Here is a 27,505-nt window from a genome sequence, read left to right as displayed (position 1 = left end):
ATTATATTACTAGCTGATATGAGTTATTTTAATAATGAAACTTGTGTATATATTGTTTCAGTCCTTCTCTTATTTGTTTTAAATATTATTCCTTTACATTTTGCAACATACATAGTCCATAATACATACAGCTGATATTTTTTAAATAATTTTTAGTTTTTGAACTATTATAGATAAGGTTACGGTATTATGATTTTTAAAATGTAAACATCAAATCATGATTAAAATCAGAATATAATTTGTGATGTAGGGGGCATTTTAATCGCTCCAGTCCTAAGAGTATGTGGTTAGTGGCTACAAGTTACAACAATAATGGTTGGTCTTAAATACTTTAAAATTATAATTTTTTAGTTAATATTAAATTAGTATAGCTTGTTGTTTGGACATTTTTTTTCTTACATGAAGTTCTGATGATCTATATTGAAACCGCAATACTCTGTCTATTAAAATATACTGGTCGTTGCTGAGAAAAATAAAACGAAATACACACCGTTCATGACCACGTCTTTCACCAAAATGCGACGCTCACCGTTGGTATAATATAACCTAAGATGTTGTATACACGCCGAGTGCTTACCTAATACATAATAGGAACAGTTGGGATACTGAGCGTTATACGATATCCCGCACTACGGTGACGACGACGGTGCACTTTGAATTTAATGGTTACGGGAGCAAAACGGCTTTATTATTCCGGGAAGGGGAGAGGAGACCGCTAAAATTTCACCACCTATACCAACCGACCCCGAAATCGGATTTCCGGAACCGTCGGCCAAGGGTAAAGTGTGCGGACAACGATCGTCCGCGGGCGCGTTTGGACGTGAAAAATCCACCCTCTCCCCTTACTCACCTATCCGACAACACAGCACACTCGCGCAGGAAAAGTTTTTATTGTTTCGTTATTAACCTATACGGAGAAATGAGCGAAATGGATGGAAATAGCGAGAGAGAGAGAGAGAGAGTGAGGGGGAGAGAGAGCAGAGGGGTGGCCAACAGCCGGCGACGACGACGACGACGACGACTACGGAGACGACGGTCGTGGCAAATAAAGCGCGCGGGGAACGATGACGATCTCTCGCCAGATGGACTCGGACCGTTTCTCTCTCACGACGTTATATTATACACCGTACTGCGGCGATGACGGTGAGGTGTACCGATATAATATATTGTTATATACGACTTACTTATGTGGATGCCGAGCGTCAGTTGGCCGATAAAACAAGCGGCGGATACGGCCAGGACGATGGAAAAATCACGAACCCCTCCGCGTCGCATGGCTGGGCGGTGGTGATTCGTATATTATGTCCTTTGTTTCCTCCCTTCGTCGTCCTGCTGTCCCGTATACTGAAAAACCAAATACACAGCGTTCGTATAATAATAATATACATTATTTTATACATATTATATTCTATGTATTATATAAATGACAGACTACTGCAGACATTATTGAACAATACAATATACCATAGACATCAGGCCCGACACAGTCTCCGGGTTTCTCTGATATTTCGGTATATAATAGTAATAATAATAACATAATATTATATTGCTTTTCTACGCGGAAGAAATGCCGACGCAGACGATGAATATTTATGTCGCACGTACTGTGTGATCAGAAACCGTAAACAACTGACTGTGGCACATACTATAATAATATAATACACTAAACAAAATACGTACTATACAACAGTGGAGCCCAAACGGTTAATCGCGATCTTTGACGGTTTCAAGTCGATTCTCTTTTTGTTAAGACTTATTGTTGTTATGCCTTTAGTTGACACGGTTGGGTATAAATCTATCTGTAATTTTGGTTTACCTTGTTTTTTTTTATGTGAAATTGGATTTTCTCCCCAGAAAGTTATATAAGTTGAATACAGAGTTACGTTTTCTGATGGTTATTTAAAGGAACGTCTTCGTTTAGTAGTCGGCGAGTATTCCCAGGATAATTATCAACTGGCCAACGATGTGCAATATGACGCGTTTGTACGCCAATTATAGTACTATGATGTTAAGTTATTTTTAAATTATTTAGAAATCTTATCTGAAACACTCATTTTTAAATTCACATTTTAATATTGTTATGGGCTTCATATACATTAATAAAATAAATATTTTTTTTTACATGAGTCGATCCTCAATGAACAAATATATATTCTCAGTATAACTCAATCAAAAAAAAAAATTGACCACCCCTAGTGTATAATAATATAATATAAGATAGTCTCGTTTTAGACTTTCCACACACTTTGTAATGACTTAAGTAATATATTACTGTATGTGCATAATAAATGCATAAATGTGGCTATTTTAAATTTGTAAAAAAAATTAAAGTATCCGCTGCTATATTGATTTGTTCATTCTCCTAATTTGAAAAATGATATGTAAAAAAATATTGTTATTATCATAATATTGAAATCATGTTTATGTACGCAGGCACCTATTATATATCCATAGTTAAAATCAAACATGCATTTAATGTTTTTTTATATAATCACCCTGTGTCCCTGTATAGAATGATTATAAATCAAAATGAACCGATTAATATTTCTCGATTAAATAATTTGTTTGATATACAAAAAAATTGATATATTCACTACACCACAACAGTTTACAGCATCAGTTGTACGATTAATGCATAAACATATTAAGATAGGTGATACCGTGGAATAAATTAATGTTTAACGAAATAATAATATTAATGTATTATTTAAACCTTTTGAAAGTTGTGCAATCACTATATGTGTGAAAAAATAGTTTTACCTGCCATATTAAAAATAATTAGTACTTAAACATTTCTAGAGTTGAGCTAGTATTTTTCTTAGCTTAAGACCGAGTTACCATTAAATTACAACTTAGCATTTTTACTTTACTGAACTTAATCACGTTGATTTTTTAAATAAACATTTTTATATTTGTTCCATACATATATGTGTCTCATGCATAACGGACTCCACAATTTATTTATGTAAATTTATTTTACACTATTTGCTATAAATGTTTTGACCGGAAATTATTCATTCTATTTTAGAATATTATGTTCGCTTACGTGGCTTTATAAAATATATATGTGTATTTTTACATTCATTGGTTAGGTACCTAATCATCTCGTACTCTATTAAATCTGTAAATTGTAATACGTTCGTTTAATTACACTCGAAGATAGGCTTATTTCTATGATATTTATTTATTCGCCGATAAAATATTATATATGCATACATTCAGCATTATTTAATTTTGTACAATTCATAAATTTAATGACTAACCGAGCACTAATAAGTGATTTATTTCTTTTAAGGTATTCGTAAATATATAGAATATGGAGTCGACTAAATTTAAACATTAAACATTTATTAATTATGCGATTTTTAAATTGTATTTTTATAAAGTACCTATACATAAATCTGTTTAAATGACTGAATAGAATAAGATAATGCCTTTTTAACTTTTAATTATTGGAGAAATTTAAATTCAAAATTAATAAAATACTTCAATACCTGCCAATAAATATGAATAACTAGAAAGTTTATTTGGAAGAACAGAATAATGTGAATATAAAATGACGTATTCTCAAGTGTTTTTTAAAGTTCACTAAAAATATAATGGCGTTCGTTTAATATTGATTTCGTGGGAAGTCAGTTTAAAACAAGTATAAAACCACAGAATCGTCTACGAATTGAAGATGCCAGAGTGCCATTCAATAGTTTGGTCAGATCGTCAGTAATTTCTCTTGGGACTGTTTGTCGGAGAAAATTGGAAACGACCAAAGATTAACGTGAGATAACAATTGTTCAAACCGTAAAAATGGACGATGATAGTAGGAAATTTGATCACGATAGTGTTTCAAAAATTAATAAATAAAGGTATAACGCATTAACAGATAACATAACATGTAAAGTATTAAATGATAAGATCGTTAAGCTTTTGTTTGAAATAGTAATTCTATTCATCCTTCATTTATAACAGAATACGTTTTTTTATACATTTTTATTGTTGAATTTTCAAAGATATTTACCTGAATATTTATATTTTCTTACAAATTTTTTTTTATATATTCTCAGTGTATTGTAGTAGTTAATTTTCAACCCAAGAAAATCGTATACATTCCATGTATCTGAAAGACTTGTATTTTGATTTCTATAGGCTTATCGTGAATCGTATTCAATCGAATTAAGTCATAATACTCGCAAAATATTTTTTTATTTAGATTTAAATGTGCAATATTCAAATTTGATTTTTTCTGATACATTTATAGTATTATAGTACTTATAGTGTGATAAACGATGTGTGTACATAATCAGTTATTGTGATGGATCAGTTTAAGTGTTCAATTCATGAGAATACGTACATTATTCAATAGTATTTATCTATAATCTTATAAGCGTAGAGGTTTATCTTAAGTCAATATAAAATATTAAAACGCCCATTCAGTCATAAGTCGGAAATTGAAGAGAAATAAATCAATGTACTACAGATTATATCTAATGGAAATCTGACGAGTATAATGGATTTGTTATGAATATAACAAAGTTATTTTCAGAGAAAACTCTGATTATCGGTATCTATATACTTCTACGTGAGTTGTATTTATATTTTATATTATATAACAGTGTTATTATTGTGATTTTAACAATAATGTATGTTGTACCACCTATAACTACTGTGGTGCTTGTGTTTTAATCAAATTATTATTTTATTTCGATCTTATTTTATATTGTGATTTAACCATTTAGAAATGAGATCGATACAATGCGAAGAAAATAAAAGCATGTCATCATTATGACTTCCTGGCCTCACATTATAGTCAAAAGTAAGGACATTGGTGGTCCCATTACACCATCCCGACATCCTTTGCGGACACATCCTTTTAAAGGATCAGACGGCATTAAGGGTTGATCGGTAGACAGACGGTGGTAGTAAGCGAAAGGGGGTGATGGCATAAGGGTCAGTGCAGTATGGAAAAAAGAAGCTTTTGTTAAACAACAGTAAACGTATTTTGACACATCTTTTATGCTCAACTATTGCAACCTTTTAAGATAAAAAGAAAAAAAACTAAGTACTGAGAAAATATAACATAACTGGAGAACGTCATTAATTTTATTTTAAAATACAATTTTTTGCTTTGAAGGGATTTTTGTACAGTAGACAATTCATACGACGAAAAATTATGGATTAATGTACATTTTTTCACAATTGAATTAGCTTTTACGGGAATGCAACGATTGCAATGGATGAAATAGACGACACAATTTTTCTCTATAATGCGTACACGTGCACCTGGATCCTAAATGCATTTATACACAGAAGAAAATGGTAGATAGCCCATGCATAAATTATAAGCTAAAGTGGCCTTGGTGTGACTGGAAAGGTTATGGCGATGGACGGTGAAGCACTTTATAGTTTAAAATTCATCATTTCCAAGACTATGTAATTTTAATTCACTCCTACATCAAATTTGGTAATCCATTTGGTAATAATTTATGGAAACCTGTTTGAAAGCTAATGTCGCGATGGGTTTAGGGACGCTAACGTGTTAGATATTTTCGGGTCATGTTAATGTCATAAGATTCACCTTGCATGTAAAAATCTATAAATATAAAAGTGGAAAACGAGTTGCATAGAAGTTTCTTTATACATTCTACTAGGAGGTATTTTATTAACTTGGCCAAATGGCGTGTACGCAGTATTGAAATGACGCGACCCTGTTTTTTCTATGGCCGGTGGATGAGAAAAAACGTATGTGTATAAATATAAAATATAAATATGTATATTATAAGAGAAAAAGAAATATTTATTTCCATAAGGACCTTTTTGGGTACTCTAGGTTTTCTTCACCTCTCATCTACACCCCCTCCCTTACCCCATAAAACAAAAGTCATCTATCAAATGCATTCCTGCAGCACAGACGTCTTTTTTCCACTAGTGTTTTCAATGAGATCCAACGAAAAATACATTTATAGCTACACTGTTATCCGACCAACAAAAACCTCTGTGCAACTTTAAAAACAAGTTGTCCACTTTATGATTTAAAAATACAGTCATTGAAACCGTAACAAAACATATTGGGACACCCCTCAAATACTGCTGTCACTAAAATAAACCAAAAGAGTATAATTTATTAAATTGCAGTATTCACCGTAATTAAACGACAAAAACACTGTTTTGTCGAGAGTGGGAGTAAATCATAATTTTATAGGGCGTGGTGAAGTTTGCACTAAAACGTGGTAAATCTGCAAAAGCTGGTAAGAGAAAGAATAATTTTTAAATGAGTGTATTAAAATATGAAAGCGACTCTATAATTTAAAAATGTATTTAATTATAAAATAATTATGTTTGCAATTTTTTTTACCAACTCAAAAAATATTTTATTTTACACAAATGTTCAGTTAACATTTCTGCATTTTGGTATTTGCTTAACGATTTTCGTTTTAATGAGGCAAAAGTATGGTTCTGCATGTGCAATTCTGCTTACAGCCTTGCACATATTACTCAGCATATATGAGTGATGTTATTTTATTTATTTATATTTTTTTTTGAGCCCAAGGAATACTGCAGTATTCTTTAATGTTCTTGGTCCTCGGACAGTTCGTTGGCACAATTTTTTTAAGGCTCATTTATTAAAGAGAATAGAAGAACATTTTTTAATTTGTTTATAATCTAATATATTTATTATTTATATCATTAATTCAAATTTGTTTCAATTAAAAAAATATACAATCTTAGCTATAAAAATCAAGACATATTATTAGTTCAATATTAAGTCAAATGCAAACAAATTTTAAATAACTGTGCTTGCAATAAACATAAATAATATGTTTATGTACAGTATATTAAATAATAGTAATGATCGACGATTTGTCAATTATTAATTTATTAAATATATTATTTTGTATTATGACGATTGTTATGACAAAACGTGCAAAATATTATATAACGATTTTAAATTACCTGTATACTTTTTTATTCGACACCAATTTGTATTTTTTATTTTAACATGGATGATGCTGATAATTTAATTTAAATTATATCAAGTTATTTATTTAGATTTTAATTCAAAAACTCAAACTCGTGTTATTTGCATCTAGGTGAGGGCTTGTGACTTTTAGCCCAATATCTAATGGATTATAAGTCACGAAAGATGTTTACTTAAATGAAGCATACAATTTGGTAATACAAATATTATGCTGTAAGAATTTTTTTTTAAATTTTGATACCTAATTTAATATTGAAAGAGAAGTTGGCAATTTATTTATGAAAGAATGACGATTTAATAATTATATGAAATATAATAATATAACTACCCGATTTGAAAAACAGAGTATTTTAATTACTGTTAATTATTTTTTGATGTTATTGTTATTGTAAATTTATATTTAATAAAATGAACTTACAAATAAAAGGTAAGGAAAATTTCACGCAGATAATGTAAAAAAATGGCGCAAAAAAAAAATTAAATTAGTCCTTTAGTTGCGCCTCTGTGTTTTAAGGAAAATGTTTTAAGGAAAAAAACTTGATTGAATTTGATTGATATTCAAAACAGTAAAACAATAGAACCCTTGAGTTGTAATACAATTGAACCTTCGATCTTATAACAATATAACCTATACATAGTTAACTCTGTTTACAACACGTGCTTAATGTAAATTTGTAATGTGATTAAAATTTTTATTTTCCGATACTCAATCGGAATTCGCAATAAACCTGAACTTTTATTACTCGAAACTATTAATTAACCATAAATAATAAACCCATTTTAATGTTTGTTATTTATTTAAATGTTTGACGTTTGACTGTAGATTCAGAGCTTAATTTTGCAGACTACAATGAAATTACCAATTATCTTAATTTCATTAAGTATTGAATTACAATTTATTATTTAGTCACTTTACCTCATGCCGTATGCAAAGTTTTATTTAACTATGGACATGTTACTTTGAATTTGAAACATCTTTTATTTTTGTATATTTTGTATACATTACCTAGGTACATTAATATTTTTTCTGAATTTATGTTTCAATACCTGTATATAATATAATATATTACTACATTCGTATACATAATATTATTTGGTATTTTTGATTTTGCTTGATTTTTCAAATAAGCAAATGTTTTTTATTATACAACACACAATAGAAATATTTGAATACCCAATGTCAAAAAAAAAGTATCTGTAAAATAACAAATTGAATTGTGACAGACTTTTAAGAAAGTAATATCGTCTTAATTTTACTTGATCACTAAACCCTGTATTCGAGGAGTGTTTCTTTCTAAAAAATTTTATCGATGGTCTTTTTTAGGTACGTTTGATAATATAACACCTCGTGAACAATTCACTTGCATACATATTAAAGAGTGTACATATTTAAATAGAAATAATAACTATGTACTCATCGTATTATGAATTAAAATGTAATTTTTGAATCTATTGTGAAAAATTTAAAAAGAGTTTAATTTTCATACTTAAAGTTGTAATTATTGTGATAATAGATTATTATCGTCTTGTAAGTATATTATGTAAAGTAAATTTAATAACAATATAGTGATCGTTTTGAATTTCGTTAGTAAAATGTGCCTATTATAAATAACTTATTATGTCGTCATTTGAACTATAATAATACATCGACCTATAAGTGACGAGACATAATTTGATCGGTGGCGCTTTTTTGAATTCCAATGAAATAAAAATGTCTATAAATTATAATGGTGTATATATTTTTTATATGTCTATAATAGGAAACAAATTTTATTGTTATTACAGATTGAGGGTTATTGCATTTGCATATATTTTTAGAATAGAACTACTCCTAGGTAAACTAAAAATTAATATCATGCGTCAAATGTTTATAGTGTTTTCTTTATATATTCTTTTTGATTGATTTTCTCATGTTAAGTATATATTTACTAATATTTTACTTGTTGAGCTCATGTTTGATAATATTAACTACTTTTAATAATAAAAAATATTTATTTGGAATTTTAATCTTAAAGCTTTGTTTCAACTTTATGACTTTACTTCTTTAATAACTTGAAGTTATACCACTTGTCTTGTAAATTACTGATTGTAGATGTAAATAATAGTAGTTATTATATCGAATCAAATTAATATTTTTATAATAAATTTAAATGAGACCTATTAAAATGAACTAATTATGATGTTCAATGTAAAAAAATGCTAATCCAAAAATAAACGCCAGAACGGATGCAGTGTTTTGAGCTTTTAAATACATAACTGCATGCATATTTAGAACATTTTGATCCAAGAACTGACTATTAGTGTACAGGCACGCGTGTGTATGTATGTGTGGGATCGTGTAATCGTCTAAGTGCTGAATAAAATAATGGTTGATTCAAACTATACTGTAGCAGTGTAGTAGCCATACTATTATATCATTATTACGTAGGACCTCTGAGGGACGATGACTACCGAGGGTGCGTCGTACACACACTGCTCGACGCAAATGGAAAAAGTCAAAATTAACTGGACACCAGTGCGAGCCAAATATTTCTGTCCCCAGTTTACTTACGTCTAAAAGGCGTCGCAGAACATGGAAAAATGGTCCAAAAGTATTGTATTGTAGAAGTATTAATCTTACATAGTATATGAGCATATGGTGGTCTAAACGGATATAACACGAGTTATACTTAATGGTACTCAAGATTTTGGTAAATTAAAAGATGTATCTGCTTTAAGCTTGTATTGTTATGTAAAATTTAACTCGATTAATTTATGACTTCCTAAACGGCTATAAATTGCGATCACTGAATCTTAAATGTATAGTATGTGAATTGTATACTTGCTATTGCATATATAAGGTAGGTATATTATTTTTATTTTTGTATTTGGACTAGCCCCGAGAAAATCGTGAAAATTATAATTCATTGGTATACACATATTAGAGTGTATCTACCCTGAATACATATTATACATAACACATATATTATTATATTATATAATATTGGCTTTGGCCCTGAAAACAATATTATCAGTTGAAGGCCATTCTGGACTATGTACATATCTGACATCGCCTGATCAAACACTGAGACCTAATGATACTACTATAATATTGCGAACATAATTATCCACTCGATGATGAAGAGTCTGTGTACACATTGGCCTACAGCGTACCATATTATATTCGAATATATTATGGATGTGCAGTTGGTATAAGGCAGATGTCTATGTTTGGAACTGAAATATTATTGAATCGCGGAATAAATTCCCACGGAAAAACCCAAGGAAAATAACCTACTTAAAAATATTCACATAGAAAAAAAGAGCAAGGAACAGAAAACCCATCGACCTAAAAAATGTACAAATGTATCATGTTATTATAATATCTTTTGTATATATTTTTTAAATTGCCTAAGAAATCAAGATTCTATTGGTAAATGTTCTAGTATTAATATATTATTCATTACAGTAACATAACTACTGAATGTGGAGGAACACGTCAAGACATCTGCTTCACAGTTACTTTTATTCAACAATATGAGAGTATAACAATTACGAGTAAGTAGGTAGTAAGTACCTTACAAAATAAATTATGTTAACTTTACAAAACATCAAAATTGTTATCAATAGTTAGTGGAGTCTTAAAAATGCAATTTATTGAAAGGTATAATATGTTACATCACGCTGAAAAAATTATAACACTAATACTAAATATATCTGAAACAATGTATACTATTAGAAAACTTATTGTACCTATCATATTAATTGTTTTATATATACATCTTTTTTTTCTTTCTATATACTCTATTATTCTTATGTAAAATTTATAATTAATCTGTAATTTGTATTTTGAAACGCCAATAACCCCGGTAGTTGAGGCGCATTTATAAATTAAAAAAAAAAAAATATGTTACATCTATTTAAATAGATAAATATTTCAATATTCAAAATTTGTACTATTGGTTTTTAAATAAATTTTAATTGGGTATTTGTGTTAATTAAATAACACGTTAAATTAAATTATTTATTCTTAGCAGTATTTAGTGGTACAATTTACTAAATTGTTTTGATATTTTCAATGAATTCTAAAATATTTTTCATTGAGTCAAATTGATGTTTCTATAATCTCATCATGAAAGTACCGAATTAAAGTTGTATCAATTATTAAAACAAGAATGTAATAAGGATATAAGCATACATTTTTATATTTTAATTTAGTTTAGTGTTTTTCATATTTTTTGTACGGTATATAATATAATATAATATAATATAATATAATATAATATAATTATATATACCTACTGTTTATTGAATTACCAAAACATTATACATTTACAATTGGTTCCAAATTATAACGATATAATAATAATTTTATAGTTTATTAACAAGTCTAAAAAATTAAAAACTACTACCTAATTTATTATCGAAGGTAATAAATAAATTTAAAGAAAATGTTACCTGTAAGTACTAAAACCGAATAATACTTTCTTATTTTATTATGATTCATGTACCTAGGTTATGTTTCTTCTTTTTGTTGATCTTATGTTTTTCTCAAGAGAACTGTCTTGGATTCTTCAGCACACAATTAGAAGTTAATAATATTATAAATTTATCCAACCGCTTACACAGTTATATAAAGTTAATGGAATATGATTGAAAGTTCAATAAATTTTAAATTTACTTTTTATTTTAAAACATATATTAATGTATGGTTGTTGTAGACTAAAACTGTTCATATAAACTCCCAACTTTATACCAATACTATTTAAATATTAAATTGAAAAATATTAAATACGTACGTTTAATTAACGACTTGTCGATAACTTTGGAGTGTCAATATTTTACAAGTATTGCCATTTTATGCTTGGTGACATACCTGCAACACAATAAAAAAACCATTTGTTTAAAGTTACGTTCCTTTTAAACTTAATTTTATTTATGCTAATTAATAAATAATCATCGAATGTACAATATCAATATCAATATCAGTATCAATTTAATCATTTCCTGATTTCCTGATTTTAACTCAATTAATATTTAATATTACTATAAAATATTCATATCTTAATTTCTGGGTATGACGAATTCAAATATTCACTGTAAGTCTGTGTGTTAATAGATGAACGTTTCAAGTAGAACGCACAAAGTACATGCAATGATCCCTGAAGTAATTTTAGTCTTATCTTTTGCAGAATAATAATCGAATTGCATTATAAATTTATATCACATACTGGATCACATACGGAATATTTTTATTAGAATACAAACCGAAATGAAATCAATTGGCTTAGCAATTAACACTCACGACGAGTATGCAATGTTTGTATTTTTTTCCGGTCGTATTTCCTACAACTGAGCGGCGGTGACATGTCAAAATGGGTCTCAACGATATAATTCGTTTTTCGTTCTCGATTCGCCCTCATTGCCACTCGAGTCAAAAACCGCAGCAATTAACTCGCTGGAAATTTTGATTGTGGTTATTCTTGTCGGCGGCAATAATATAAGCTCTCTGAGTTCCGGGGTCGCTCGTAGACGTATATAGTGGTGAGGGGTTGGTCGGAGGGGGGTGGGGGAGGAGATGAATGAGTGGTTGGGACGTGGGGACGTAGGTTCGCACGGGAGAGACGAGGCGTAGATATTATATACTGCGCTGCAGTGGAGCGGGAATAAGGGAAACCAATGGACCGTAATAACGAATTCCAGTCGTCGTTCTCGCACGGGGTCAGTATTGTGCAAAAAAAAAAAAAATAAATAAAAATTGATAAAACGGCACGCGAATCACACACACACACACATTTATATATCATATGTATATATATGCGATGAATGAGAGGAAAAAAAATCATCGTACCGGAACCCATTAGGCGATTTCGCCAACACAGTCGTTTAATAGAAACCGATTGAAAACACATTGGCTTGGCAATTTATGACGAACCCGTTCGGCGTCGGCGAGATCACACGCGCCTGGTTCTACAACAATGATATAATATAATATCGTATATTGATTATATTATGTATTTGATATTATGTGCTCAAATTAACTACAGCGGACATCGCGTGGTGACGTCAATTTGCATAGAGCAGGGTCGGCGGGCAAATCCGTGACACGTGCATAATATGCCAAACTGAGTTTGATGAAATGTAATATTTCTTTAATTTAATTATTTTCACCATCTAATAATTTCTAATTTCTAAAATTATTTTCTATTTTTATTTCGTTTGGCAATGAGACATCTGTATTCAGTTACTTTGAGCAGTCTGGTAAAAAAATGCTATGACATGAAACGTGTATTTTTCTTTTTATAAATATTGATTTTATACAGTTACGCGAAGGCCAAAAAAAAAAAAAAAAAACACTACTGTCTCTGATTTAACTCGTACCTTTAAAAATCGGACAGATGTGCCAGTATTTTAGAACGACACAAATACCTAACTCGCGGCGAATGTTAACGTTCCGATTATGCAAATTCGCAATCGTTTATTTAATTAAAAAAAAAAAGAACCAACATGACGTCTAAAATTAATGTCAATCGTATTTAGCAAAGTGATTGTCGACCACTTCGGTTGTAATAATAGAGATAAAACGTGCCCACTACACCTGTGCCAACGCATTATTTTGGACCGTAACCCATATTGACACACAGCGTTTTTTATTCGACTGCTGCAGCTACGGTGTCGTGATACGAGCGCAGTGTGCACTTCACACTCGAATTATATACTCAAATATTATTCGATTGACGTGCCGTGGTCTATTTCCCATCGGCGAGGGAAAATTTCGACCACGCCGCGATGTGCGTATATAGAACGTACCGCAATCGTAGGTTCTGCAATATCCTTGCCCTCCGCCCCCTCCCACGCCGTAAATAGGGTCGAAACAAACACTCGTCTCGTAAGTTGCACACGAATGCAACTGTATCGAATAACATGTATATATATATATATACGCAGCATTACGTGCGTATATGTGTACGAGCAGTGAACGTATCAATAGATCGGTTGATAATGTCCGTACAAAATACGAATCGGTACATTACAGGGCCACAGCTATATCATATTATATCGTTATTGTTATATTATACGCCCTCGAACGTCCTTTTGGTATATTATTATCTGTGTAGGAAAACACTGAATTTCATATTATACGTCGTACGCGTGGCTGTCGTGCGGAGAACGATCTGTCCGATTTTCTCATCACAAACATATTATAATAGGTAAATCACGTAGATTATTATAATAGTACTATTCATCCAAAATCAGGCGATGTCAACTTTTTTAATCGGCACATTTCAATACGGTACAAAAAAAAACCCATCGATAACCCATCAAATCGATTATATTTTGTGTTTGAACGTACCAAATATAATAATAATAATTATTATATATAGGTAGGGTGTATAAGACATTTTATTCGTTGAGATACAGGAACTCATGTTTTTAGATTTTTCTGAATCTGCGGTAGTTATCAACAATTAACATTATCTTGTAACACCTACCTTTAACTACAGACATTTTAATTTGACAGAAGTAATAATTTTGGCTAGTAAAAATGTAAAGTTGGACATGATTAATTATTTTAAGGGTGTGCGCTTTTTCTTAGGAGTATTCTACATTCAACTGTTTTAAAGATTGTGGTCGGGTACAGCACTTGTGTAAGGAATAAATAATACCTAATTTCTTTCAGTGACCATATTTGGCAAGCTTATTTATTTTGTCTTTACATCAAAAATAAAATAAAATATATTATAACTATGAGCGACTGTACTTAATTATTTTCGATCTAAATAAATCTATATAAAATTACCAACTTTAAATGATAATATTTGAATTCTATAAAAGTCCTTAAGCTAGTTGACCGTGCTTCTAGGCCATTATTGAAATTGATTTTTGATTCACTGTTTCAACATTTTTCACATACTACACTAAAAAAAGATTGACTTAAAATATGTTAATATATTTCAAATGCTTCAATTTCTAATTATTATCTAAGTAGATGCAATTGTATCAGGGTTTTCTAAATCATGAAACAAAATACTACTTTCAATTGCCTTGAATTGAAATGTATGTACGTACACTAACAACATTTCCCGAGTTTTGAAAGCGCACTGAATATGTCCGTGTAAGCATTTTTTATACTGCAATACCTTCAAGATACATCGTCACGTATTACATTGCATGTGCTTCGGGTCAAGTAAAATGTTATCGCATTTTTCAATTGCTATTATACCCATTTGTTTTTTTTTTTTTTAAAGTAGAGCAGTTGAAAATCAATTGAGATGTTTTGAATTTATTTTTAAATAGAGTAACCTAAATAACATAATATAATGTTTACATAACTAAACAGAAGATGTTTAAAAAAGTTGTTCTGTTGTAAAATAATAAAATATCCCATGTTATTAATGATAATTTTTGTAAATTATACAGTAATGTAGATATATATATTATTATATGCACCGTGCCTTTTTAAATAATATACTATTTTAATACCGTGACAATCATTTAATTTATACTTTACCAAAAGTAATGCAATAGTTTTTGGTCATTTATGCAATTTTAATCTGAATTTTAAATAAATATTCTATAGAATAATGTAATCTATAATAATTTAATAAATATAAGAACTGTATTAGGTACTGATAGAATTCATCCAGATATTATATAGAATTGTTTATTCAGTTAAAAATTATTTTATACGAAAAAATTGAGTAGAACCAATAATTTAAAAAGTTTGAATTAAAATCAGAATGGTATAAAAAAAAGTAATATTAAAACAAAGAAAAACATAATATAATAATTTTAAATTATTTTCAACTGTTTATTAAAAATATATATATTAATATTAAATGTATAAATAAAAGATGATATTATCACCAACTGCAATAAAGAATTTGAAACTTTAACGGGAAAGTAAATTATTATACTCGCCGGTGCTCCGCGTTGGAATTCTTAAGTGTAGTGAAATTGCATAACCGGAACGCCGGCCTATAAGCTATAACCACCACCAAGAAAACAACTTAAAAAATGGACTATTATATTTTATTTTTATAGATTTTAATCTTTAACACACCTATCGATATACAAGTATATTTATTTATTTTTTACACTTTATTTTTTATGCATTTGCCCCACCGCCCTTAACAAATAACATTCACCGGAATTCGTCGGTCCGTTGTTGCGTGTCGGTCTGCGTCGTGGTCCGCCCACTTACCCTTCTCCCTGCGCCCCTTATCACGAGTAAGCATCGGTAGCCGGTTGCCGTTTTGACCGTCAATGGTATATCTGCAGAATTTCTCCTTCCACCCGGCAAGGTCTTTACCCCTTAAAATACACAAATTGTAGCCGCTAATGGAGACCCTATAGAAAAGGATCGAATCGATAAAAACGCAAGCCATGGTGGTGTTTAATGCAATATTATAATATTGGTATTGCAGCAATTGGACAAATACGATGATGTTCAGAATGGAATACTACAGTGGAATATGCCTTACACGTCATTATAATGTAGGTACGCCATAACGTCGTACACGTAATCGAGTTAAATCGGTTATAACAGTGTTAAGTCTTCTTATTTTCCCTCCAAGACGGAGACGAATTATAATTTTAACAATAATAATATTATCGCTTCTCGGTCCTCAGCAATATTTTCGAGTGAATTTTAACTCGATGTAGAAATGGTAAATATAAGTCCACAATATTCGGTTACGGTACATGCACACGGAAATATAAGAGGGGTGGGCTGTCGGCGGAGAGAGCGTTAGAGTAGGGTTCCAATCGAATTATTTATTAACGACATTTCCTGAAAATCTTCTAAAAACATACGATAAACGACCGACCGGGGTATAGGATTATATATTACGCGTACATATTATTATTATTATAAACATAAATCGACGACAACGCTTTATAACCGAAAACCGATTTAGATAAACATTACAAAGCAGTCCGGAACAAATGGTAAAAATAAAAATATAAATGTTATATATTTTTTTTTAAAACGATGTACGAATTGTTATTGTAAAATAAACAATGTATCGATAAATGTGAATGGGAAAAGACAATAACTGAGCCCTCAAAACACCTCACGCGTGAGTTAAAAGAGATATGGCGTTGGTTAAAACGAGAGAGAAGATAAAAGTGAAAGAGAGAGAGAGAGAGGGAGAGTGAGAGAGTGAGAGAGAGAGAGAGAGAGAGAGAGAGAGAGAGAGAGAGAGAGGGAGAGAGAGAGAGAGAGAGAGAGAGAGAGAGAGAGAGAGATGGATAGAAAACGATTGAGGAGGTTAGCTGGCTGCTAAAACACTGTATATATATTGTCAAATTCAAACCGGCGACAAATTGCCGTTCGTTGCCCGTCTGTAATTTTACGTCCTCTCCTCCTATCCCGCCGTTAAATCGCCTTACCCAGGAATTAAGAGAAGATTAATGTGTCCGGGTAACAACTCTGCAGTGTGCATTTAATCGCGATTACGTCTCCGCGCGTCTAATCACTCGACAATCAATCCGCCGAATGTGGACAGCAGCACAAACACAGGCACAGGGACAACGACTACGGCGAGAGACTTTATTCTTTACCCACCCTCCACCTCCGTCGCTACAACACGCCACACCGGAAACGATGTACCCGGAAATGAATCCTCCACTACCGTCACGCGTGCCACGCTGTTACCTCGTCCATCTACAAATCGACTGCTTCTTCTTTTTTTTTTTGTTTTTGTCACATTTGTTCTTGTCGTCCACTACCCAATCCCTTGCTACTCGTCCACGATTCGAGAAACGATTAACGTCACTATATATAGGAATTGCGATTACGACGCGTTGTCAGAAACTCTCCGTCTCTCTCGCTCTCCTTGTACCATCGCACTCCACTGACTCGCTCATCCTCTCACATTTAGTGTATATACCTGATGTCTACAAACCGTACATAATAAATTATATATATATATATATATATATGAACTCTTGGTCAAGTCGATGTTGTAAAATAGGTTGTTGATAAATGAATTGGTATTTTTACCCACATTAACTATATATCAATTCATACAGACAAATTGCCCATCTTATTTACTGCTACGACGTAATTACAGTTATTGTAAGTGCAATATTTTTGTTTTGATATCAATCTATAAGTTGACATTTCATAAAGAAGTTATCATATCAAAAGCATTTAAACAACATTAAATAATGCAGGTAATGAGTAGAAATCAGAAATACAAAATTCATATGTTAATAAAAATATATGTTAGTGAATTCATAATAATTTAACTTAAAATAAACTATTTAGTTCAACTCAATTCTTTCTTTTTTATTAGAGTGAACATTATTTATACATCACGTTTATACAATTATTTTTAAAACTTTTAAGAACCATTAGGTAATTATAAAATTATATTATATTTTAATATTTATTTAATATGTATATATATAATAAATGATAGCGTTGTATGAAATGATGTAATATTAAACACTAGAAGTAGCGACGTATTTAATATATAATATAGTTTCCTAGTGGTTTTTGACACATTTTATATTAAAATTATTTATATTATAAGCGTTTTGTGAAGTGCAAAGTAAACTTTAGTGTCGAAAGAATTTTGTTTTCATAGTGTTATAAAATTAAAACACATTGAAAGCATTTCACACCGAATATCAATATCACAAGTAAAATGTATTCTGAAAGCTCAAATATCGATTATTTCATTCCATAATATTATTATACTGTACACAATTTTTTATTATAATATTGAAACTTTATACCTGAAATACACCTCGATTACAAAAGTTCATCTTAGATATTTAATTTGGTGTCAAAATGAAGTGTAGGGTTTGTACCATTGAATAATGTAATGAATTAAGTAATGAGTATGATTGGCTGCGTGTGTATAACATCAGTTTATTTATACTTATGGCTATAATTTTTTAATGAAATTAATTAACTACTATTTATTAATTTGTGAGTATTTACATAATGTATAAATATATTATTATTAAATTTATTTAGCTTATTATATAGATTAATGTTTTCTATAGGTACATAGTACTACATACATTCAATATTCAAATGCTTGATTGATAATAATTTTAATACAAAAAATAAGCAATCTATATATTATTATAGAAAATAAAATTGTTGGTTTATCTAAAACTAACTGTTTGACCCAGAATTTAACATATTTTAACTAAAGGTTATGCATCGATCATTAAAATATTGGATCACATTGTTTTCGTGATTTTCAGAAAAATATTTGTAGACCTGATTTTATATAATATTATTCTCCAGCTAATCAGAAAACATTCAATAGGACTTACAATGATATTCAAGTACCTATACATAATATTCATTTATTTTAATTTATAATTTTAACAAAATGGAGTTAAATCTCATTTATCACGAGTATTAAACTAATGTGACACACAAAATAATTTCCAAGGTAATTTCCTTTTTGAAACCTATTATTTTTCTTAAAAATTATAATATATTGCGTATTTTTAAAATATCATAAATGGAATAAATCCCCCTAGTACATTATATTATATTATACAGGTACCTATGTGTAAGTGAGCTGGCGTGTGTGTCCTCGTGTTATATTTATTATTATTCAACGGCTCGTTTTCCTTTTAAGTCGTCACACGCCGCGCAAATGTGGTAGAAAAGAGCAAAAGACAGAAAACTCCGTCGGTACAGAGTGATGCAGCGGATATGACGGTTCCCAACTCCCAAGACTCGAGAGAAATTTAATCAATCTCTTATCTCTGTTGTAATGCAATCCCGTTGATTGCGTGGTGAGTCTCCATACACCACGTAGTCGACCACACCTTACCCCTCAGGAACTTATCAAGGAGGCGTTTATTTCAATCGCGTGCAAAAGGGTCGGTTTTTAATAATCATTAAGGGCCGAAGTAAAACGTATGTTCCCGGCAGTCGTTATTTTCTAGGGTAAAAACACAAGGAAATCGCGAAAGGGCACACCATGGCAGGGTGTATTGTTGGATGTGTAGTGTTGTTTCGCACCGGGTCCCGCCACTTAAACAATCCCATCAAAAGGCATTAATTGAGATTCAGGTCTTGAACGCTATGGCTGTTCGCAACGAAAACCACACACACGCACACTTACGCACGTACATGGACACATGTACAGGTAGTGGTCCCGTGTGTGGGAAAATTGCGTCCGAGGGTAAAATTCCTCTTCGAAATTATCGTGTGGTCAAATAGAATGGGCGAGAAAGAAGAGAGGAAAAGAATTCCGTATCGATTTCTGTCCGTTCGTAATCCAATCAACCGCTGTTTTTACCACACTCAGCCGTACGTACTTGTGGTCCGCAGCCACCGTTATAAACATTTATTTCCACCGTTTTCGAAAAAAAAAAAAAAAATAATAATAATAATAATAAGACAGAAAAACCATTATCTCTACAGTGGCCTTTTTCCGGCTACCGGATATAAAACCTACCCCACGAGTCCCCGCCGTTTTGCTAGCGCCGCAAAATGTTATATGTGTCTTATAGATCGTATAACCAATACTTAACTCTTTAAATCCAATAAAAGTATAAGCATAATAAATTGTATCTGATAAACAAGCATTGGTAAATCGAATACGCATTAACATGACCGGTAAATGTTATTATTTATATATTTGCCTGTTATATATTTTTAGAGCTCCTAAATTGACTTTCTGATCGTACACATTCGTACTGTCGTAGTTTCATTGTTAATAACTATAAGACTTAAATGATATTGAAACGCTTCACCGTAAAATCAGAACGACGTTTGCGTAGGTATAATACCAACATTTGTTTACATAATTTGAATGTGTAAGTGTATTTCAATAGTGCGATAAGCGTAGATACACCAGAAGTAAAAATAAACCAACTGTTTCTGTTTGGAATAGTTTTTAACAGTGACCACTGAGAACCAAATCCGTTCAGTTCTGTTCCTTATACTTTTTATGTCAACGTAGAACTATCGATCTACCGTAAGGTTTCATTGTCGGAACTAGTGTTAAACACAGTAATACCTACCAGTATACCACTAGTGCTCGGCCTGAGCTTTACTTTTAAACGTCAAACGAACGTCGTACGTCGAACTACTTCCGCGCTGCATTGTTCTGAAAGCAGTCGGTGGTCGTATTGATAAAACGGAACGACGGATGGATTTCAATTAGTTATTCAGTATTCTTTCTTTTTTTTCCCTGCTACCTCCATGACCTCGGGGTACCTATGTGCCGTTCAATTGTGATGAGAACATAAAAAAAAAATCAATAGGGGAGCGTGTTCGGCTCGACGACGTCGATTGGAGGAGGTGCAAGTAGCGTTGTAGGTGAAGAAAAACGGGGGTGGGAATTTACATTTGTTTGAGCTCGACTACCTGGAAAATCAAATAAACCGTAAACACAAACCATGTATACATTCTTACGGGTTGCATATTATTGGGTTTGCATAAATTTGTTCACCATTAGCGCCGTTCGGTGGGGTGGAGGTTGACTCGTCATTTGTCACGTAGACGCTCTATATACGCATTACATGTAGAATGTAGATGGTATGATATATAAATAATAAATATATATATATTAGGACACGAAAATAAAATAGTAACAACTCGCGACGATATCGTGTGTACACGCGCTCACGTTCGGAGTGTATATATAGCAACCGTCGGCTGTGTCGGCGGCGGCACAAGTGGCTGCAGAGCATACGGCAACGGTATTATTGAATTCGGTCGCGTGTAAACGGATCCGATTTCGAGTTACGCTCCGGGAGAGACGTAATTCCGCGCGGAATGTCTCGGATAAGAGAAAAAGTCGCGGAGTAGTAGACAAAACACTATAATCGTGGAGGGGGAAACGGTTTTTTTTTTCGTTTATATTCCCGACGGCGTGCGGACATGTCGTCAGAGGTCTCGTCAACTGGAAGGGCATTTGAATAAATATTATTTTTTCACCAGTACACACAACGCACACACACACACGCAAAAGTCACACGCGGTATACATATACATATATATATATATATCATACAAATATATACACTTTAATGTGTAGGTACTCGTGTATATGGTTTCATCTCGACTGCCGGCCGACCGCGAAAAATACACACGCGCGGGCCCTCGTATAATAATATATTATTATATGCGGGGACGACAGAACAAACAATACCGTTCGTAAAACTATGTATAACGGTTCGCGTATACCACCGCCGCACCGTAAGCTTTTCGTCGCAAGCGATTAATTAGACCTGTTTATTCCCCGCCACCTGCTCGGCCCGAATTCGAGGGGAGGGTCGCCGGCGTGCTGGCTGCACGGTCGGGCCGGACTCGTTAAGCGCCCGCAGAAAACTCTTAACATCGTCCGCGGCGCACAATGGTCTCGGTGCCTCGCCGGTGCGCTAAAGAGATGTAAAGGAGATATTAAAATTAATTCATACACACACACACACACACACACACACACACCCACACACCGGCACAAAAGCGCAGCAACACGGAAAACTGGACGATTAAGCCGATTCGCCGACGCCGCAACCGACCTCGCCGACCCCTGCACCCACATGTAGTATGTACACACCGACGGCCAAGTTCACAGATTAATTACGACAGCAATCATGGGTCTCTCGGACTGTAAACACTGAGTGTCAGGGTAGGGCGCAACCATCACCACCGTCTACCACCCTCACCACTATCCACTATCACCACTACCACAACCACCGTCACCACTTTTCGTAGGCCCGTCGTCGGTCGTTTTTCATTGTGTCCCCCGTTTATAATTGCTCCAAGTCCGACGATAGTTATTATTTCAGTCGGGACAAAAGAATAATTTGTCGGAAAAATTAAACTTTCAGTCGTGTCACCGAAAGCTCGTGTAAAATACAATAAATTGTGCACTGCGATATTTTTCACTGTCATTTCCTCAGTCAGTTTTTGTGATTTTGGAATTTTTTCCATGATTTTAGTGCACGTCTATAAGTACTTTTTATTATGTAGGTGTCTAAAAACAATTAAAAAATTGGCTCTTTTAAAATTACTTTTCATCAATTACTTTTTAGTTTTTTAACCTATCAATACATTACTTCGACCGTTGTTTTTAATATTGTATTTTTTTAATAAACACTTAACAATGTTAGAGAATGTTATTATGAATAATGATTATTGAACTAAAAGTTAATACAAAATATCTGTTCATTCTAGTATTATAATAGGTGCAGAGGTATAAATACTTTTTTGAATACCATTTATAATATATTATAATACTAAGAAAAAGACACCATACATTATAACTTAATATTATGAAAATATCGGTTTGGCGGAAAGATAGGCAAATTTTCTGATTATTACACGAGAGAAATAACTACATTATTGCTCATACATTTTAAAAGAAAACTTATAAGTTTCGAGTTAATTCGGATAAATTATTGTAAACTAAGTGCACATTTTAATTGCATAATATATTATGAATGTTACACGAAATATATCCAATATTCAAGTTATTAAATTCACATCTTGGTTTGTCGTTTATTTTTTATGTCACATATACCTATCATGATAACTTAAAGTTATTTTGGTATTATTTCGAGAGAGCCACTTGAATTTCAAAACGGTAAAATCGATTAAGAAAATTAACATTATTTATGCGTCATGCAGGTCGGAAACGTCAAAGAAATAATATAATTTAGAAAAATTACTATACTCCATGACGATTGACGAGTGAAGGATTTTAAATATGGATATTATCGTTAGCATGTATTGTACTCATTGCACATATATTTGAATATAGTACAATAAGTCATTCTCGTCCCCAGTTGAGTTGTGACGCCTTCATGAAAACGGGACCATTTCCCAGAATAAATTAACTAAAGCGACACTCGATCTTTGAAGCACACAATTTACTTTAGACAAAAGCTTTATCGAATAACATTAATTCGAGTCTATTCAGCCTATTTGGTGCATAGACCATAGTCCCTACGCCTACGTATTATACGAATTTCGAACGAACTGAAGACCTTATAGCTATAGTTAATATTATCTTACACTGATGAGTAACCATAACAAACCTTACTTTTCAGTGGTAATCACAAGTGTAATATTTATCCCCAAGCGCGCAGAGCAGAATACAATTTGTGTTAGTTTTCAGTATTATAGAACATTATAACGATAATATTTTAGGGCAGGGATTGTCATTTATCATTTTAAATAAATAGCTTTTATTATTTTTATTCCACTGCTATAAATATTTCGAAGACCATATTCTCAAAGTGTGTAAAGCTGATATTTGACTACGAGACGTGTTTTTTTCTAATGGAAGTCTTAGTGAAAATACTCACGTCCACTCGCATTCCCTTTTTTTTTTTTTTTAATATTTATTTGTTTTCGTTTCTTTTGCTTTTGCTGAAGGGTCGTATTATTTTGTCCAGTTTACAGACAACTTCTCCGCATACGTTTTTGTGTAAAATTCCATAGTGTACGTGTGTGCAAGAGTACGTTAAAGTAATATAAAAATCGGACACTCTTTGAGTAACCTAATCAAATTTTCAACAATACGGTCTTATAGAGTTACGCGATTGAAATAATGATAGAGACACGTTTTTAGTTCTAGAGTTTTATAAATAGTATTTTACAGATTATTTAATTTTAACGTTATTTAAAAATAATGAGATTGATACTATCAGACACTACTTGTACGAAGTACGAAATACTGACTAATTCGATATATTTTGTTCTGTGTGTTGGTTGGTTGCGTAACCATGTCAAAAAGAAAAAGAACATTATTACATACACTACATTATCCTAATAAATATTTATAAAAGCATTCATTCATGTTCAAAACATTAACTCCACTGCTGTGTAATAGAGTAATAGACAGTAAGAGATAATAAGAAATATTATGATTATATTGAAGACTAATTTCAATTTATATCGTGTTCTATAATATTATTCTATAACATTTTTGCATATTTTCGGTTTTTTTTAATAATAATTCATTAAATATTTTATCTTGCAAAAAATTATATAATTATGTATATTTTCTAATCATATATAAATCAAAACATATATGATTTATAACTAAGTGCATTTTACAACAATATGATTCAAACATCCCGAATCCAATGTATTTTATATAAATGTATACTATACTATAAACATATAAGCTGTTAAAGAGCATCGAAAATCGAAAGTAAATAATATTAAAAGTATAAAACAGTATAAAAAGTGTATTGGAAATCTAGTCAAATGCATTTGAGTGTTACATCAGTGGTGTGAAATATGCAGAGTAAGTTCTATGCAAATAATACATTAATTGTCATTGTAGAGTTATTGATCATTTTTAATTATCAAGTTCTTAATTTCGTGTATTTTTGTATGAACATAAATTATGGGTGATGTATATATCTACTGTTTTACCGGTATATATCAAACGTTAAAATACTCGTTATCATCGTTTAGTTTGTCAAACACAATTATGGCAACGAGCAAAAACAGAAAGAAAAATGATTGTCGACCGTGTATCATTGAAAAAAAAAAATAATAATACAAAGGTTGAAATGAATACAAAGAGAAAAGAGGGAGAGAGGGAGAGAGAGAGAAAGAGAAAAAATTAAAAACTCGGAAAAATTTTTCCACTTTTTTCACATTTTTTCTGCCGCTGAAATGCCGCAAATTAATTTTTCGCAGACATTGAACGAGTTCGTGTTTGATCTCGACAAACGCGGCAAAATCAGAGGAACCGGATCCGAGTGGAAATACACGTAAAACATCGGCGGCACTTGTAATGTTTGCTTCGCGTGTTGTTTTACCGTCTGCAGTCACGGCGGCAGAAAAACCTAAGTCTCGCAGTAATGGCAGTGGCGATGGCAGTTGTTGTACGCACAAAAAATTATTCACGAAGGCGGTCGATTGTTTAGCACCCAACGAGCCGTGCAAATTTAATGAAGTGCTTTTCTCGTAGAACCATTATGTATACATGAATATTGTACAGCGTGCATTTGTGTGTATGTGTTGGGGGCGGGGGGGGGGTTATATGTGTGTGGGTCGTGGGTGTGTTATATTAAATTATTTTAATATTTGACTTCGGACAACATTGCTACGAAAAACCCCTCAGCATCAGCACCGGTTGTCCTTCTACCACGGTACATCTCAACTCACTATACATAGATATAGATAACGTCGTATCCGTTATTTAGGTACCGCAGGAAACACGGCGTAAGCAATTTTTGTTATATCATATTATTTTGTGCAGAATTCGTTTTACCGGTCTTGTCCAATATTTGTGTTTACCATATTATTATTATTATTATTATTATTATTCACCTTAACGGTTAGGGTGTACGTACAGGGCAAGGGGGTGAGTACCTAATCAAAAATGGGGTGTTGTTGGTATACTAACACGAACCTTTTTACATGATTAAAATTATAAATTATATTATACTCGCGGAAACTATTTCCGTGGCTGAAATAACAACTAAAAATGCCTCTCAAATACATTTTTGACACGCGTTACTATTGAATGACAGACATTCTCTTAAATGCACTGCATTTTTACTGATTAGTATTAAAATAGTAATGTATTATTTTCAATCGCTACTGCTTATAGTTTCTAAGACAAAATCAATCTGCAGACATGTTTAATATAATAATATATTAAAATAATTTGTCACTAAATCAGCAAATAAGTTAAGGATATTTATTTAATCGATTGTAAAGACGTACCCACATAATATCTATGCTATATTTTATACTTTTTACGTAATTAAACTTTTATTCCACTATTATTCATTAAAAGTGACATTTTTATCGGACATATTCCATTTTAATTATATATAATAAAAAATAAATAGTAGGTAACCTGGGTGGGACATACTATATTATAATATATACCTGTACCAATATACATAAACATGTTACTATAATTAATTAAGGAATGCATTTTCACGATTGTAAAAAGATATTATGTCTGTGCAAAAATGTAGAGATATGTTTAATTTGAAAAAATAGTACTTTCCGGCATATCTAGTTGTAGATAGATTTTTTATACGACTATACCTATATTATAATGTGCCACATAAATTAAATTTTTTAGTTGAATACGTCTATGTATCTACAAAATATATTCAATAATAGATATAAATACCAACATTACATCTGAATACAGTTTACAAATTCAAAATATATTACTGGAATGATAAAAATAAATACTCGTAAAAAGATCTTTTATAACATCTTTAGCATTCAGTTTTAAATTTAACTTTGAAATCAAATTAAAAAAATAGATAATACTACTCCTGATTTAACAAAAAAACTCATCAACATAACTAAACACCTAAATGAATGTTCAATTTACATAAATTAAATTTTACAAAATATTGGTAAACTGTCTATAAATTATTCCCTAGTAATGATTTAACGGCATGGTGTTGTTCAAAGTTGGCACATTTTATTAAGAAGTTTGTTGGCTTTATATTTATTTTGTTTTGTTGCATATATATATCTACCACCCTTGACGCAGTTTATGAGTAACAAATAACTGGATTAATTCATTTTCGTGTGCCTATATATGGATTATAACCCTTAAGAATGGT

General features: G+C 31.5%; 1 protein-coding gene across 2 annotated transcripts in view; it reads right to left on the bottom strand.

Annotated features, from left to right (window-relative positions):
- LOC111033531 (discoidin domain-containing receptor 2-like) overlaps positions 1 to 27,505 on the bottom strand; it is a 159,851-nt gene that overhangs the window by 117,761 nt on the left and 14,585 nt on the right. The window contains exons 2-3 of one of the 2 annotated variants that reach the window (XM_022314317.1): positions 11,749 to 11,825; positions 1,185 to 1,344 (exon numbers count right to left, since the gene is read on the bottom strand). In XM_022314317.1, the coding sequence (XP_022170009.1) occupies positions 1,185 to 1,275 (91 nt within the window). In that variant the 5' untranslated portion in view covers positions 1,276 to 1,344; positions 11,749 to 11,825. Of the gene's footprint in view, positions 1 to 1,184; positions 1,345 to 11,748; positions 11,826 to 27,505 lie in introns of those variants that run through there. The other variant, XM_022314325.1, reaches the window with a different exon arrangement.

The sequence above is a fragment of the Myzus persicae genome, unplaced genomic scaffold, assembly GCF_001856785.1.
Source record: "Myzus persicae strain clone G006 unplaced genomic scaffold, MPER_G0061.0, whole genome shotgun sequence".
Taxonomy (NCBI): domain Eukaryota; kingdom Metazoa; phylum Arthropoda; class Insecta; order Hemiptera; family Aphididae; genus Myzus; species Myzus persicae.
Note: the sequence above shows the minus strand (reverse complement) of the source record. Positions and strands in the feature narration are given on the sequence as shown.